The 18092-nt window shown below is 27.5% G+C and overlaps 1 protein-coding gene across 9 annotated transcripts in view; it reads right to left on the minus strand.

The window, feature by feature from the left end:
* LOC103579695 (guanine nucleotide-binding protein G(q) subunit alpha) overlaps positions 1-18092 on the minus strand; it is a 27506-nt gene continuing 9414 nt past the window's right edge. For all 9 annotated transcript variants that reach the window (XM_053743064.1, XM_053743059.1, XM_053743063.1 and 6 more), the window contains 7 exons: positions 9335-9519; positions 9100-9254; positions 8241-8369; positions 6691-6820; positions 6462-6615; positions 4944-5051; positions 1-2837 (listed from right to left, as the gene is read on the minus strand). In XM_053743064.1, coding sequence (XP_053599039.1) covers positions 2755-2837; positions 4944-5051; positions 6462-6615; positions 6691-6820; positions 8241-8369; positions 9100-9254; positions 9335-9519 — 944 coding nt within the window. In that variant the 3' untranslated portion in view covers positions 1-2754. The remainder of the gene's footprint in view (positions 2838-4943; positions 5052-6461; positions 6616-6690; positions 6821-8240; positions 8370-9099; positions 9255-9334; positions 9520-18092) is intronic.

The raw sequence follows: 18092 nt of genomic DNA on the forward strand, positions 1-18092 counted from the left end.
TCTTCTTAATCTTCATATTCTCCATTTTTTCTTTTATTTCCTTTTCTTTATCTTCATTGATGCTTACATACATCCTATTCTATGTTTCATTTTTTGTATATATTATATTTATTTTTATTTATTTGACTGGCAATTTTTTAAATCACGATTCAAAATCATTAATTTTATCTCAAAAAATTTAATAAATTGCATAAATATATTAATAATAATACTATTTATTAAATAATAAAATGGCTGAAGTATCCCTGTGTTGTTACTTATAATATATTTAGCGTCTTTGTATTTTTAAAAATTATCGTTACTGAAAAAAATTTGACGATCCAACGGTGTCTCAGTTGACGCTGTCTGGTGACACTAAGCGGTGACTGAGCTTCTTATTATTTATCTGTGAGAAATATACTCAAAGTCACTCAAAATTTTGAAAAATTTTTTTATTTTAAGTAAGAAAGACTAAGACTACGTCCAATCAATGCGATGCGACAAAAAACCATTCAAACACTTGATAGTATATTGTGTGACAAGGGACGAAATGACGGTTTCAGACTAGAGTGAAGTTGGCCGCAGTCTGAAATCGTGTTTCATTCCGAGTTACATAAGATTTTTCATGATTATCTGCATTGAAACTTAAAGTTTCAGTCAGAAACAAGTTAATTTAAGGTCAATGATGTGAACAACTAATTTTTATAAAACTTAATCACAGAACTGTCATTTATGTAACGAAAATTAATGATCTGAAGTTACTGTTAAATAAATGACAAGTATCAAAGTTTAAATTGCGACTGCCTTCAGTCAGCGAACAGAAACATTATCCGCGCCAAAATTTGAATTCCTGTCTTGTTTAAGGGAAGAAAGTTCTTTTATCAGAAAACAAATAATAAAAATTAGCGCATACGCCATTTTCTGTGACAAAAATTCAAACTTTCAGATACAGATCTAATTAATTAGAATATTACACACCTAGGGAGAAAAGTCGGACATTTTAACCTGTGTATAATTCTACGCGAGCCGAAAGCGACCTTCCTCCTTGTGAAACAAATTGCGCATGCGCTAATTTTTATTTGTTTTCTCATAAAAGAATCTTTCTTCCCTATAAACAGGGCGGGAATTCAAACTTTTGGTGCAGGTATGATAAAAAATACACACAGATCAGACTCGCATTCGACTCGGGTCAACTGCGCACGTGGGTTATAATGTCCTACTTTTCTCCCTAGGTGTGTAATATACTAATATTTTTTCTCAAGAGTCAAAACAAGTTTGTTTCTACTCGCTGACTAAATACATTTACAATTTACGCGTTTTTTAATATTTTTTCCCGACACTGGACTGAAATTTGTTTTTTTTTCTACTGAATGTTAAGCACTGAAGTTTTAAGTTTTGATGCTGGTATCAAGAAAAATTAATGTTTTAACTTATAGTTTAATTTTAAAAGAAAGAAAATAAATAAATAATAGTAATAATAAAAAAAAATGAAAAATGAAACCACCGTAAAATCGTCTGGTTGCGCTAAAGTTTAATGAAATTAAAAATTTAAATGCAATTGACAATTTTCTGAGGTAAAATTAAAAATTTTTAAAGTGACTAGTAAAGATACCACTCTAATAGTTATTGTATAACAATATTTATACGATGAATTTTAAATTTGAGTTACATGCAGAATCGATAATTATTTTGTTGCATACTTTTATATATAAAAAATTAGTTATAAAACAGAAACAAAAAAACACTTTGGCTTTGTATTTAATGCAGAACTGCAATTAAAAAATAAAAACAAAAAAAAAAAAAACAAACAAACACCACACAAGTAAATGGCACTAGAATCTTACTCACTTGTTTATATTTTTTTCTTCAACTAATAATAATAATAATAGTGTAAAGAAGCTCATTGTCCATTAATTGTTTTATTGTTTATTATTTTGTATTCCGCCTAGCTCACAATTGTTTATTATTTTAAATAATTTATCCAATCCTATACGATCTAAAAATTATCGAAGGTGAGATCTCACTGTTCGTGACGACAGATTTATATACGAATCTCATATCGAGTCAAATATTTTTTGTTACTTATATTAAATAGCTTTTAATTATTTCACGTCTTATCGTTAGTCGCATTAATTTCATTATTTTTTTTTTCTTTATTATTTTAAAATTGTTATATAAAAGTCAGACGATGTCGCATACAAACGACAGGCTTGATTTTGTCTAAGCTAAGCTATAAAAAGGTAACAAATTCAACAAAGAGTAAGAGAAAATATAAGTTTTGTTGGTATCGACAGTAAAAAGTTTAGGAGAACGTATGACGTTCAGATTTTAGGTCTTTATTAATTAAAAAAAAATAACAAAAACAAAAAACAAAAAAAAAACTTTAAAAAATTTTTTTTGTTTATTTTTTTGCCGCTAGAATCTTCGAACTATATATATGTATGTACATATATATGTGCGTATGTTTGTGTGTATAATAAATCTAACTAAAATTGGTACACTCGTATTACATATGATGTAAAAAAAACATCACGAGTCATTAATTTTATCCATTATTTCATACTTAAAAATTTTTTATATCTTCGATTTAAATTTGAATTATTTTTCCTTTATTAATTATATTACCACGGAATATTTATCTTTTACGCATAAATTTGTTTTAGTTTTATTATTAGCTTCAATCGCTCAACAAAGTTCATATTCACACATTTTGTGCGCTTTGAGGGTCGTATGAATAATGTTGAAACAATTTCTACTATATCACAACGATGATGCCTACACCAAATTATACTCCTTTAAATTGAATTGAAGAATTGTATCTTTTACGGCTGCGAATACAAATCTTATGTTCTCGGTATCTGTGAATTAAACAAATATAATATTATTTTAGTTTCATTTAAATATATATATATTTTTTATATATTTATTTACATAAATTAAAAAATTTCATAATTAAATAAATTAATGTATACATAAAAAAAAAAGAATTTCTTGCTCTAAGAAATTTTTGAATTATGAAGTCAGTAATTTTCTTGTGGCAAGAAAAACTTTTTTTGGAGCAAGAAATTTGTTTTTACCCCAAGAAAATTATTGACTTCACTTCATAATTCAAAAAATTTCTTACTTCATGAAAAGTTTTCCTCGCCTCAAGAAAAATTTTCTTTTCAATTTGCTAAACAAAATTTTTCTTGGATCAATTATTTTTTTTTTCTGTATATAATACTTTGAATTTTTAAATACATCATTAATTTAATAAACTGAGCAAATAATCAATTAAAAACTGATTTTATTAATTACAATAAAATGTAAAAAAATTTATTTTTTACTGTTATTAATAAAATCAATATTCTATTTAATTTTGTATTAATGAGTTATTAGTACATGAGAATTCGTAGCTACAAATATAAGCGAATTTTTTATTTTTGTTATTTACAGTCCAATTAACTTATTAATTTCAGTGGCTAATAACCCGATAAATTTATGTTATATTTAAAAAGCAGCAATTAAATATTGTTGTTAAAATTATTTCTGTAACTCACCTATGACGTTAATTATAATTAGCTTTTAAATACCATACAAATGGTTACTGTTAAATGAAACATAATTTGTCATGCAGATCCATTCCAGACTCATTCCAATATTTTATTATTAATTTAAATTATAGTTAATAAAATGAATGATAAATACAACGATAATTTAAGCATGCGACTTTATTTTTTACATAAAAAAATCATTCATGTTTTTAAAAATTTAAACTCAATCTTTTTTTAAAAAAAAAAAAAAGTTTATACATTCTCATAGTACATGCGATACTTATTGATATAAATTAAAAATATTGAATTAATATTTGAATATTTTATTGATTATTTTATTAATGAGTAACACATGCAGAAATTTCTAAGCCAATAATATTTTGAAAAAAATACCCGCGTAATTATAATAAACATGAATTAATAATGATAATAATTCATGTAATGGCAGTTTAAAAAAATGGAAAATCAAAAAATGCACACCTCAATTACTCGTAATTATAAATATTTTTATTTTTTATTATTACTTTGATTATATTATTCCAGTAATTTTTACACAACGCGCAGGAAAATTTACAGCACTGGTTTTTGGATTTAAATTATTTTTTTTTAAATCAATAGAATAATTTATCGACTAAATACCAGGACATAATTATTCTTTAATAAATTATCTTTGTACTAGTATACAATTTACCCCATTTTAACCCAGTCAAAAAAGTAGAGTTGATTTAATGTGAGTGAATTTGTCGAAAAAATAATTTCGATCGTCAGACGCGCGTCAAGCTTGAGGTGTGCAATTTAACATAAAATAATTAAATAAATCATACTATTAAATTTATGACAAACAAATAATTTAAATTGACACAAACATTGTTTTTTTTTTTTTTTTTTAGTTTTTTTATAAATCTCACTTATGAGAAATAATTAAAATTTGTGTAAAACTTTTATATTAAGCAAGATTAAATTCTTTTAGTGCACTCTGCATAATTGTATCTTTAACAGCGCAAAACACAAGCTTGATGTTCTCCGTGTCTGTATTATGATCCACACACGCAGCATGCAAAAATATTATAATTATTTTAACAAAATAAATAAATAGTGACACTGAAAGTAGCAGCCATCAGACATTTTTTTTATTTTTATGAATTACTTGTAAGTAAAATAAAATTTTTAGGATTTACTTCTTTATTTAAAAGGAATATTTCTTTTTATGTCTGCTACTTTTAGTATCATAATAAATAGAAAACCAATGATTTACTAAAATATTTAAGTTTATTGGTTTTCATATTTAAAAAAATGATTTCTTACCCCAAAAAAATGCATAGAAAGTATTAACAGTAAAATAGGAAACAATGAAAGCAATCACAAGCTTAATAAATATTACAGTGCATTAAAAATTATTATTTTAAAATTTTTGTACAGCAAATAGCCTACCTGTGGCGCATGTGAAATGAGAATAAATAATTTTTTCGCTATCGGGATTCAAGTCGACAAACATCCTTAAAATGAATTCTCTAGCAGCTATGGCCTCTCTTTGTGGGCCTGGAAAAATGTGTGTTTAGGATACAACTGGGAATTTTTAATACTAGCAATCATTAATTTTATTAAATTAAAGTTATTTTAATAAAATAATCAACAAATTAATTAAATATAGGAAGTAATCAAAATTTTTAGTACAGATAAAAAAGATACTGGTTAACCGACGTCTGATAATTTTTTGAATTTTATCCAAAATGATAAATCATAAAAAAAATTGAACTTATAGTTTTTTTAATTTTCTACATGTGCATATTTTTTTTTTTTTTTTTTTTTTTTTTTTTTTTTTTATTGAGTTGGAAAAGAAAATTTGAAAAATAGATAATTTGTAATAAAGATTTTCAGAAATAAAAAAGAATTAAATTCTTAGGTTTTTCATGTTAATAAAATAAAATTAAAAAAACTATAAATAGAAAAAAATATTTGAAAATTGACCTTAAAAAATGAAATGAAAATGAAAATATACATTAGAGAGATTAGAGTATAAAAGTAAATTAATGGAAACATTGAAGCCATACGATTATTTATCTGCAATGATATTTTATTATAAATACATGTGAATTGATTTATATTTTTAAGACGGAGGTAAATTGGTTCGAAGGACAATTTATTGTATTAGCTTTAATACAAATCTAAGAAGCTTTATAAAAGTGAAGTTAACAAGCCGTATACCTTGTATACTTGGTATACCTTACGTAATACCTCAGAAGGATACTCTGGAATCCAAATAACTATATACTTCTACTATTGTTAGCTTTTATAATATGTCAATTCAATTACGCGCAAATAGCTCACGAACTAAATATATATATTGGACACAGTAAAAAATATTGTGTTAAAATCCACTCAATCTGTGTTAAAAACGGCCCGCCCAATTTTTCCGAGACCATCAACCGAGTTAACATAAATTTTGTATTAATTTCAAAGTAACAATTAACAATTGTTGATAATTTAAATTTTTATACTAAATAACACTTTAAAAGTGTTAAATAGTAAATACATTTAAAATTCTAGAGGAACGTACTAAAATGTGTTGATTTAAAACAAAAATTCAACATGGACCGTTTTTAACACATACACAATATTTTTTTTATGTATAAATAATTTTTTTTGTCATCGATCAGACCTGTGGCAACAGTGAAATGCGAGTAACAACTTCGATCTGGATCGGGATTAGACGACAGATAAATTTTTAAAATGAATTCTCGTGCCCCGATGTGGTCCTGTTTTGCGCCTAAACCATTTTAAATATTTAATCAAACCGTACTTTAATTTCTTTTTTCGTCACTATTTCAACGATAAAAAATTATTATAATCGCAATTAATCAGTATAATTAAATTTGTTAGTTGTAGATTAATTTAAAATCAACTTATTAGAGAAAAAAAATAATTGTAGTTGAGAAAATTTTTACTTACCATCGTATTCAGGAAAATAATCGACAAGATGGGAGTACATGATTTTTTCTTCGAGCAGATCTTTTTTATTTAAAAATAAAATTACGGAAGAATGTTGAAACCAGGGATATGTGATAATTGTTTTAAATAACGCCTTACTTTCTTCCATTCGATTCTGTATGAATCAATAATAGATTAAATGCGATGAATAATTATTTTAAAATTATATAAAAAAATTTTTTTTATTTACCTCATTCTCTGATTCAAACAAAATTTGATCATATTCACTTAAAGCTACTAAAAATATGATTGAAGTGACATTTTCAAAACAATGAATCCATTTCCTTCTTTCCGATCTCTGCCCACCTACGTCTACCATCCTGACAATAAAATACTTCATTTTAATAATATCAATTCATAAAAAAATTTTTAAAAAAACTTTTAACTACACAGAAAAAAAAGGATTTTTTGGCGCGAAAAATTTTCACTTCCCCCAAAAACATTTTTATTTGCCCTAGGAAATTTTTTTGTTATAAATTCAAAATTTAAATTGAAATCTTTGAGAATTTAAATTGAAAAATTTGAAAATTTGAATCTTTTATTTCTGTGCAGACAAAAAAGCTTTAATATAAAAAATACATCACAATTTAAAATCGCAAATTTTAGTTGTATTTTTAAAAAAGCCAAAGAAACCCAGACTATAAAAGTAAATTTTTCCATAAAATTATCTAGTATTTAAAGCTTTCAAGCCAGAGATTAATTGAACAGTTTAATTTGTAACTACAAGACAAATATTTTTATCATGCAAAACTATTAGGTTAGTATATTAATTAAAGATTACAAGCGTAAATTATTTATGTACATCAGTTGCATAACAAAAACCATAAAAGTCGGAGATCTTGCTTATTGGTTTTGATAATATTATTATCGAGTACTGTCGGATTAGTTACAGATCTGAAAATAACTTATTGAAGAATGTTTACAATTTAAGCTTCTTCGAGATTACAAGTTTATTAAAAAAAAAAAAATATCTCGGTATCTAGGAGTGCTCCTTATTTATGAAATTAAAAATTGGCGCCATTTATTGAGCAGTTTGAAAGTTGGCTAATGTAAAGTAAAAATAATAAAATTACTAGTTACGTAGTATCTAAAAAAATGAATACTTGAATTATTAGAGCCTCTAAAAGTTTACTAACTCGAACTACTGATGTAAAATAATAAAAATATAGACTTTGAGAGATTGTACATATTAGTACCTAAATATGATGCTGTCCAGATCAAAAGGATATTCAATAATACCAGTTGTGGGAGCTCGAGCTCGAAGAATGTCTTGTTCAGAAGGAAGATATTCTGGTTTACTAATATTGTCTAAGTCAGAAAGATAACTGCAAACAAATTTATACTCCGTGATAGTGCATGCCATGCATTTATTAATCAACAACAAAAAAAAAGAAAGAAACATTAATAAGACTACAGTACACAAAAAAACATTTAATTATTTTATAAAATGCAGTTCCACTGCAGATTACTGTCACTCAGCATTCAGATTCCCTAAAAAAACCAACAAATCTAAATTTATTTATTAAATTAGATTTTTTAAAATTCCTGACGATCAGTTACGAATTACTCGTGCAAATAATGAAAAAAATTTAGTAAATATGTATGTGAATAAAACAATTAGTGGAATTAGTAAATAGAAATGCAGAATAGAAAGACAGGCAGAAAAAGGAAAAAACGAAGAACACCAGATGCAGATCACAGGCAGACAGATCCTTCCGATTTGTTTGTGTCCTGACATACCTAAATCGAATTTCTTCCAAGTCAAAGGGATATTCAATTATACCAGTCGTAGGCACTCTCACACGTAGAATGTCCTGCTCTGTTGGCAGATAATTTGGTGCCGCCACTCGGTCTATTTCCATAAGGTAGCTGTAACAATATATTCTCAGCATCTTTTTTTTTTTACTCTCAACATATCGTGTCACTAATTCCATAAAGACATATTTTTGTACGCCTTTTTGGCTTTAGTCACTAAATTTAAAATCAAAAGGGCATAATTTTCAAAGCCAAAAAGTAGTATAATCTAAGTCATGCGCACTTATGGCTTACACAGTTTTTTTTAAACTTTGAGCTGTGCAATAAGTCTGCAAAACGATTGGCAATGAAAATAGGAATTTCCCTTTTGGCTTTAGAGAGTTCCCTGCAGTTAAAAAAACGTATAAAAATATCTTTTTGGAATAAGTAACGCGACGTTATAAATTTTATAAATTTATTGATAGTCATTGATTTTTATCAAAACAATGACAGTAAATAAATTTTCACCATACTTGGACTTAAAGTTTAAATTTCTGCCTTGTTTAAAGGGAAAAAAGACATTCTTTTATGAAAACAATGATAAAAATCAGCGCATGCGCTATTCGTTTCACAAACGGAGGAAAAAATTTAAACTTTCATCTACAGATCTGATGAAAAATTGTAGGCAATTATACACGCGGCTCGAAATATCCTATTTTCCTCCCTAGGTGTGTAATATACTAATTTATATTTTTTTGTTTGATTTACTTGTAAAATTTAAAGAGTAAAGAACAAAAAAGTAATTAGGAGTTAGGTGATTTGCTAATGAGATCGACGATATGAAATTAATGAACAGAGTACTTACTATTTGGCTGAATCCGTGAGCTGATACTCTCGTCGTCGATCATAACATTCTTGAATACCCGAGTCTGCCCACAAATCCTTAATGGCTTCTACATATGGACTTTCAAATGTTGTTACGGTTTCGAAATCTACACTTCTGACTAACTCTGCTTTTTCCTGAGGAAAAATGAAATCATTAATGACAAAAAAAATAAAATTTTAAACTGTGGTAACAAATTATTTGAATAAATTCATACTTGGCTCGAGCTATCACCATATGTAATTTTGAGAAGGTCCATCGCCCTTATCATTGATTGCATTGCCATAAATATATTTTGGTATACAAGCTTGATAAAGCCTCTTTTGTCTTCGTCTGAATATCCAGAGCCGTGAATAATTCTCATTTGTTTAATGAATGTTGATTTTCCCGACTCACCAGTACCTGGAATTAATTATAATTTATTTTATTAATAAATATTCATTTTAATTTCTCATTAAAAAAAAAAAATAAAAATATGCACATGTAGAAAATTTTAAAAACTACATGTGCAATTTTTTAAAATATTTTTTTTTTTTTTCAAATTTATGTTTTAAAAAAAAAATCAAAAAATTATTAGACTGCTATTTTCAGTATCAAATTAATTTTATATATTTATTAAAAAAAATATTCTAATTCGTTTGAGAAAAAAAAATTTAACGTTTAGAGTTCAAATAAAAACATGAGATTGGACGGTAGCCAATGAAATTTTTAGTTCTATCACTGAATAATTTTTTGTATGAAATATATTTCAGTTCTTTCAATTTTTTTTCTCAGTTGTAAATTACATGTGTACTCAATTTCTTGATGACAGTTCATCTAACGAGTCATACAGAAACCATTAATGTCAATGCAATTGTGACTGTGTAATACTACAATCATAACAATAATACAAAAGTGCAACGACTTAAACTAACATATAATATATGTCACAATAATAGATTATAATCAAATTAAAAATCATAAGTATGAATGAACATCTTTTTTTTTACACGCAGAAAAATATAATTGTACAGATAAAAAAAATTACCTTAAAATTCAGCCCTTAATTTTGTTTCCCACTTTAATTTTTACTGGTTTTTCTATTTAAAATCCATAGAAAATTAAGGTTTTTTGTTTAAATTTCCCATAACTTAGCATTTTCTGTGTTTTAAATAGAAAAGTTTAAAATCGAAATTAAACTTTTTAGAAATAAAATTAAGGGCTGAAATTTTAGGGATTTTTTTTTTATTCTGCGTTGGAGCGAAAAAAATGTTCTAAACGAATTATTCTAATAGGCATATATGTATATAATATATGAAAAAAGTTTTTTTATTTATTTGTTAAATTCCTACATACGAGACTTGTCTCCTGAATGCTGGTTAACATTTTCCAGAGAGCATCTCGAAAACTTTATGACTTTACATGAGTGTTAGAATACTAGGCAGCTAGACTCCGGTACAGTGAAAAAAGAAGCCATGAGTGTGGAAGCCAGGAAGCGGAAATCAATATCTTTAGATAATTTAGCCTCCATATATAGTATATACACCATTTTCAATAACTTCATATTGTCTATACATATATATAAATATATATATACCACAGTTTTTCAATAATCATTCTTTGGTATAATATACATATATGGCAAAGTACCTTTCATATAATTTACTTTCTTAATTGTAAAGAAAGACTATACAAAAAATATATAAAACAATAAGGTAGAGGTACCATTTGTGGCCACTTTAGGACCAGTTTTGGCCACTAAAAAGCTTTTAATAAAATATCTAAGGTACGCAATGACATAATTCATATTTTTGATTCGTTCAAAGACAATTTTTACTGGAATAAAATTTTTTTAATACTTTTTCATTTATTAAAATAAAATATTAAAGGTCCAGTAATAAAGTACGGCTGCCCAATTTCAAAACACAGTAACTGAAAAATTTTTCAAAATCAATTTTTTGGTATTTTTAGTTCCAATGGGGTCTCATGAACTTGATTCTTTTTTTTTTGTCAGTTACTGTGTTTTGAAATTGGGCAGCAGAGTACTGTTCTACTTTGAAAATTATTCAAGCGCGTAACGCTGATCCGTTAATAAATTTTCAAAATTAAACAATACTATCAGTTACTAAAAAAAAATTAAATTTCTATAGAAACTTCATTATATAAAAAAAGAAAAAAAAAATTTTTTCAAATTTCCATTCACTTTTTATACAGAAAAGATTCTATACAAAGAACGTTGCTTATAATTTAGTACTATATTCCATTTTGCTAATTCTCTTTGTAACTGCAGTTACATACTTGAATACTACTCTATATATTGTACTCGTCAATTCGCCAGGGCGTGTCGCTGTTGTCGTTCTTGCAAAAGCATGAATGAAACTCTATCGTCACGCGCAATCCCTCGATTTTTCCGCACCGAACGCAGCCTTCCCTCTGACCTCTTTGTTCATCGTCTTCTGTCCTCACATCTTTACACGTTGAAGTATATGTATATGTATATATATATGTATATACTCTATATAGTTTTCATACTATGTACCACACAACTACTTTACTATGATTACTTTTTAGAACTTTGTCGTATACTTGGTACTATTTAACTCTTATACTCAGTATAGAACAGTCCGACCCGATTATCTCAAGTTTTCTCGATTTTCTTAAGAAAAAACGCCATCTTTACACCATTTTTTTATTCTCCAGAGCAGATATTAACTTGAGGCATCGAAACTATTGTGACATTTCACCCCTCGTTACAAAGTCACTTTATAATATGATCATATTTTACTAAAGTCCCAAAAACACTTTTTCCATTAGGTGAGAATTTTTTTTTATTTTTTACAATTAAACGAATAAATTTTCCAATAGAAATAACACTAATGACATCAGTTGAAACTGTCATTAATGGTTTTGTAATTGTACTGACATTATTTTTGATATTTTTTAAATGAAATTACAGATTTTCAGATAGGGAAAAAATACCGAGGTCATCTAAAAACTGATCGAGGCCTCGAGTTTAAAAATAATGAAGGCATAATGTGGAAAAATGAACGTACAACAGTCCAGTGCACGCGGGAGATTTCAGGCGAAACGAAATGCGATAAAAAAAAATATTGTACAAATATTTTTTCTAATATACTTCGTCTAAGACATTTGAATTTTAAACTACTGTGCGAAAAATTCGGATTTTATTTCAATTTAAATTCACTCCATACTCAGAATTCGGAGTTTTAAAAAACATCACTCCGAATACCGAGTAAATAGGGAAATTTCTTCAGTTAATTGATTTCGGGCTACTCTGGATTTTATTTGAATCTGCAGTCACTCCGAACCGGATTTTTAATATTAAATTAAACTTCCCGGAGTAAATTTCACTCCGTGGCAATTAAATAGTCATCTGCTCCGTATTTACTCCAGATTTACCCCGCTAATTTTTTACAGTGTAAAAATTCATTTTTGAATATTTTTTTGAATTCGTATTATAAAATGAATTATAGATTAAAAGTACCGACTGGTCATTGCACTATTCGTAGACAATTAACATTTTATTTTAACTGCCGAAAAAGTATTTAAAGTATTTTTGGGCACAGAATTTTTTGAAAATTGATTATGTCTATACATTACGAATTATTTTATTTTAATTTTATGTCCAAAATTTCTCTAGAGTGGCCACAAATGGCACCTCTACCTTATTTTGTGTGCGGGATATTTGAATTCATAAATAAATTTAATAATCATATATTACATGCAATGTCACCATGATAGCTGTCTTTTTTGACGGATCACCATAAAATTGGACGATATTTATATTTTAGCCAAATTTTTTGATTGGTGAATTGAAATTCATACAAAATCACAATTCTTTGAAAATATTGACCTATTAGAAAATTTCGATACAAAAAAACGTCAATTTTCGTTGGTTCCGCTTGAATATACGTTTTATTCAAACGTAATGACTCGATTTTGAATTTCCTTATTTTTCATGTTCATATTAACATAATTTATATTTCTAATTACGCGATTAATCGACTAAAGGTCTTTAGGATCAGCTGAAATTATCCTCGAGTAGAATCCTCTTGGAAATAGTCATCAGAATGATTGCTGCTTAATTATAATGGATAAATTAATAAGCGATCAACTTTTGCACTTGATTAGATGATATCTTTGTTTTTTCTATCACTACTTTTACTAACAAGTATGAGCAGCACCACGCGCATGTCAGTCAAATGTTAATCAACATTTTTTTATAGTCATATAGTTATTATGTGTGAATTGCGGTCGATAAAGAAGAATTTTTATATCCCAGAATAGAAAATAAAACATGGTTTTAATTTGCTCTATTTAGTTTGTTAATTTTCTATTATGGAAATTATAAATTAATAAGGGAAGTTATAAGTATTAATTCCATTTTTGAAATTTGACGTTTCTTCTGGCTTTTGACTGTTGTTTTGCATTCTTAAGAAGTGTTTCGGGTCATTTTTTATGACTTCCAAATTCGTTTATTGGTAACTCTTTCATGTCTTCAGAACACCTCTAACATCTCAAATAGATGTAGACGTAAATGAAAACGTGCATCAAATTTTAAATTTGATGAACATTGAAAGCATTTGCGATTATATTTCAAAAGTCTACTTATATTAGTGTTTTTAATGAATTTTTCACGAATACGAGATTGATTTCAGTTCAATTTTCGATTTCTGATGTTTAGAAATCTTATAAAGCTGATCTTTTTTTAAAACTACTCGATTAATCGATCTTAAAACTAAAATCAGCTCTAGAACTTGTTCGAAACCTTGTGATTGCTGTATAATTTAAATTTATTTGAATCGGCTTAATTGTTTGAATGTTATTAGACAAAAATTAAAAAGATTTTGCTCGAATTTCAAAAGAACGTTTATTACACTATAAAATAACCCTTTCATATACATTTTTACCGATTTCTTTTTTCAGAAAATGAATTTTCTCTCGATTTTGGATATCGACGATGAAAAAATCATTTCTTACTAACGGGTCCAAAATAAATGTCCTTGTAAAATTTGAACAAAATCGAAGGGGTGGAAAAGGAAGAGCTTTTCGGGTGTAGTCAAAATTTTTCAAAGTAAAACTATATGTAGTCTCTAAAAGTAAGCAAATTTCAGTAGCAATTAGTAAATATCCACTAATTTAGTTTTCGGGAGTACTTGGAGAATATTCAGATCAAATGAAAGCTAAAAATTGATAGAATCTATCAAAATTTTTAGTAATGCATTAATAATAATCTATAAAAGATTAAAAAATTAGTGAGTGTGTAATCATTAAATTTAGAACGAAAAATTTGAGAAATAATTATCTCAAAACTGTGATAAGTTATAATTAATATTGATATGATCAATTCCTAAAATTGTAAGATACTATTTTTTAATGACACTCGTTAGTGATTCCAGGTAATAATGCAATGACGATAAAAAAAGTTGAATTGATGTACAGTAAATATTAAATTAATTGGGAAGAAAAAATCATGAGATCAGCAAAACACATCTATCGTAAATAAATAGTAAAAACAAAAATACTTGAGTAAATTCGAAGCGTAACTTTCTGAGAGATGTGAGGTTGAATAGTGGGTTGTACAGAAATATATATATATATATATATATATATATATATATATATATATATATATATATATATATATATATGGAGAAAGAGAGAAAGAGAGGGAGATAAAGAGAGAAGATAGTAAAATGGGTCGATAGATGTCGACGAGTACCTCGCCATCCTATCCCCAGTTACTATATAGAGTACGACCGCCCTGATACTCGTTGTCTACTCGCTCCGACGCTTCTCTTCTCTATGCTATCCTATCCACACACAGCTATATAACCAGTGTAAGATCTCTTACTCTGTGTTATGTACAGTAGTATACTATTAGTCGTGTAACATAGTCTTCTTCTCAGCTTCACTTCTATTCATTCGTCTACTGTACACTCATCATCACCAACATATGTGGATATATAAATATACGAAAACTCTATTACACTGTATTCTCATAGAACACATTATTTCTAATATATAGTACTTCACACTTTAAACTATACTGTGACCAAAGTCACACTAACTATGATATGAAGAGGAAGCTAATAAACTTTGAAATTTTATTTTTATGAAAAATTTATAATTTCTTCTGAAATAGATTTCGTGAAAGTATATTAAGTATGAGATAAAAAGTTATACAGTTTTTAAATCATACATCAAATGAGTATATTAATAGATAAATTTTATAGATTTAACTTGGAAAAATTATATGCTACCAATGACGCCATCTAGATGTCAAGAATTCAATTAATTTAAAGAAACTATATTAATTTCTATAATCTTAATTCGGTTGATTCAAAAACTGGATATTTGCTTCTCCAATCAAGTTCTTTCTAACCGAAAATTTGCCTGATTTTTGGTGCAAAAATTACGAGCTTTTATTCAAAATCCTTAATTAAATGAAGACCAATTCGTGGCAGGATACAGAATTATCATCATAACCCAAAATTATCAAAATTTTCACGTTTTCATAAATTTTTTCATCAGGATTGATCGAGAATTAGTCTCGTAAGTCGTGAAACAAAATTCCAGTATCAGTACATTTTCTATACTTTCATCTATAACCTATCTAATATTTTTCAAAAACGAAATCCGCATTCTTTGAGCAGAATCTCTATTTTTACTTTTCTGCAACGTGACGGTCTTACGCTCGATTGAAGTAAAAGAAATATTCAGCACACGGTTGCATATTAAAACACCATATAAATTCGTAGGTTCATGGTCGTATTTGCCAAGTAACCCTTCAGCGTATTTGTGTTTTTCAGTGACGATTCCACAGCAGCTCAAATCTATAAGTTGAACAGGGTCGTATGAGAAAAATCCTTATATATAACGAAAGTGACTGAAGAATCAAAAATAATGCAGTGGGTAGACGAATATTATATTGAATTCAACAAGTTTTCGATCACGTGAGTGTGCTCGCACACCCGGTCTTTATCTTCATAAATACTTTAATTCATGGAATTGAGTACAAAACCATTACCCACGTTCATCAGATTTTATGAACGTAACTGTAGTTTATTACTAATACATAGACTACGCCATTCAACTATTCGTAGTTGAATTATTGAGTCTTTTGAATTCATTCTGCTGTTTGAACGTGTATTGTTATTTCTTATACAAATTTTAATTTTATGTATTTCTTGCGTAGTACTTTAAAGAGGTGTTCGGAAATTATTTCTAAATAAAAAATTATTTCATTATGTGTTTTATCATCTGCTTGAGGTGTCAAAAAAAGTATAAAAGAAAACAATAGACAAGATTTTACTTTTTTTCCACACTTCAAGCGCAAACGTTGAGTATAGTCATTTAACAACTCTCGGCTATTTCAAGATGTTAAATCATTTCTACAATTCTTGTAGTACACTGTAATAGGTTAAATTCTAATCTACCTAAAGATCAGAACGTTTTTCGCAACATTTTTTCAATTTACTATTGCACGTACCAATGAAAATAGACTTTAATTTTTCAGTTTGTGCTACAAAACTCCACTTTCGGATATCTTACTTGACACCCGTACCATGAAATTCACTATTACAGGCAAGTATGTAATCCGAGTGCAAAAAAAGTAAATGAAAACCATTAAATGATAAATCATTTTTGGTAATTTTTTACTTTCACGATTATCTAGGTTTTGGCCCACAGAAAATCGAAATTCGGCCAAAAACCTGATGACCGTAAAAGTAAACAGTTATCACCTGAAATTTTTAATGTTTGCAATAAAGAATTTTTTTTAATCTCCAAAAGATCAAATACATTTTTCTAATGTCTTCAATCTGGATTAGAAATTGTTCTAGCAGTGAAATGACGGGATTGGCAAGAATTAATTCGAGTAAAACGTTAAAATTTGTTGCTCAAAATCAGTTAGTATCTATGATACTATAGCGGTCAGTTTTTGTTGACTGGATCGAGTCATAGATTTTACGCTGGATGGAAATGACGGTGAGGATGCTGTGAGAGCCATCAACACTTACAAACACGGTTCTAGATTATTTTAAAAACAGATTGCATGGCGCAAAGTTAAATATAATATCACTATGACGTAATTATTTCTAGTAGTGATGAGTGGGTTCAGTTATTCCAATAAAAATACTTGTATTTGAACTCGAAAAAAGGAAAAACATCAATTTAGAACTTCGGGTATTTTAAGAAAAATTTTTACTTAAATAATTCTTACAACCGATCGATATACACATGTCTAAATATAGATGTAGGTACCAAAAGTTGACAGTAATAAGATATTAAAGTATAGTTTTGCATACCCAGGGACAGGGTTTATCGACCTGTACTGCAGAAATTGCCTGCCTGCTTACAAAACGTTCCATGTGAATAAACCGTCGGTCGAAAGTCACGCGATTCACCGACTAGTAATCGTTGGTGGCTTCGACATCCGACCGTAGTTTCACGCCGATCGATCAGCGCATATCTATTTCTCTTTCTCTCTCCTTGGGTTTCTGACTCGCTTTGTCGTTCAATTTAGTTCGTCTTTTCGTTTTGAATTTCTATATAAACATGTATTAAGATTCAAAATTTTCAAATTTTTTCACTAAAAATATATCAGATTCAAACTTTTCAATAGCATAATTTTTTGTAAGGAAATACAATACTTCTAAAAGTTATTTTTTCTCAAAAGATATGATTTCAAAATGCATGTTCATGACTATGACAGAGAAACTCTGCAGGATCAACTAATGAGCTTATTTATTTATATTTTTTTTGACAAAAGTTATTGCTTCGAAATATATGTTTTAAGATGAGGTCATTTACCTTTTAAATATAATACTAAAGTTCTCGTTATCATTTTTTAATTAAATTTATAACAAAACTTAAAGTAATTTAAAGTTACAAATGATTATAACCCTGACAACAAAGTTCATTAATATAATGTTTTATAGACTCTATAATATTATAAAAAGTTAACTTTGAAG

The sequence above is a fragment of the Microplitis demolitor genome, chromosome 2, assembly GCF_026212275.2.
Source record: "Microplitis demolitor isolate Queensland-Clemson2020A chromosome 2, iyMicDemo2.1a, whole genome shotgun sequence".
Taxonomy (NCBI): Eukaryota; Metazoa; Arthropoda; class Insecta; order Hymenoptera; family Braconidae; genus Microplitis; species Microplitis demolitor.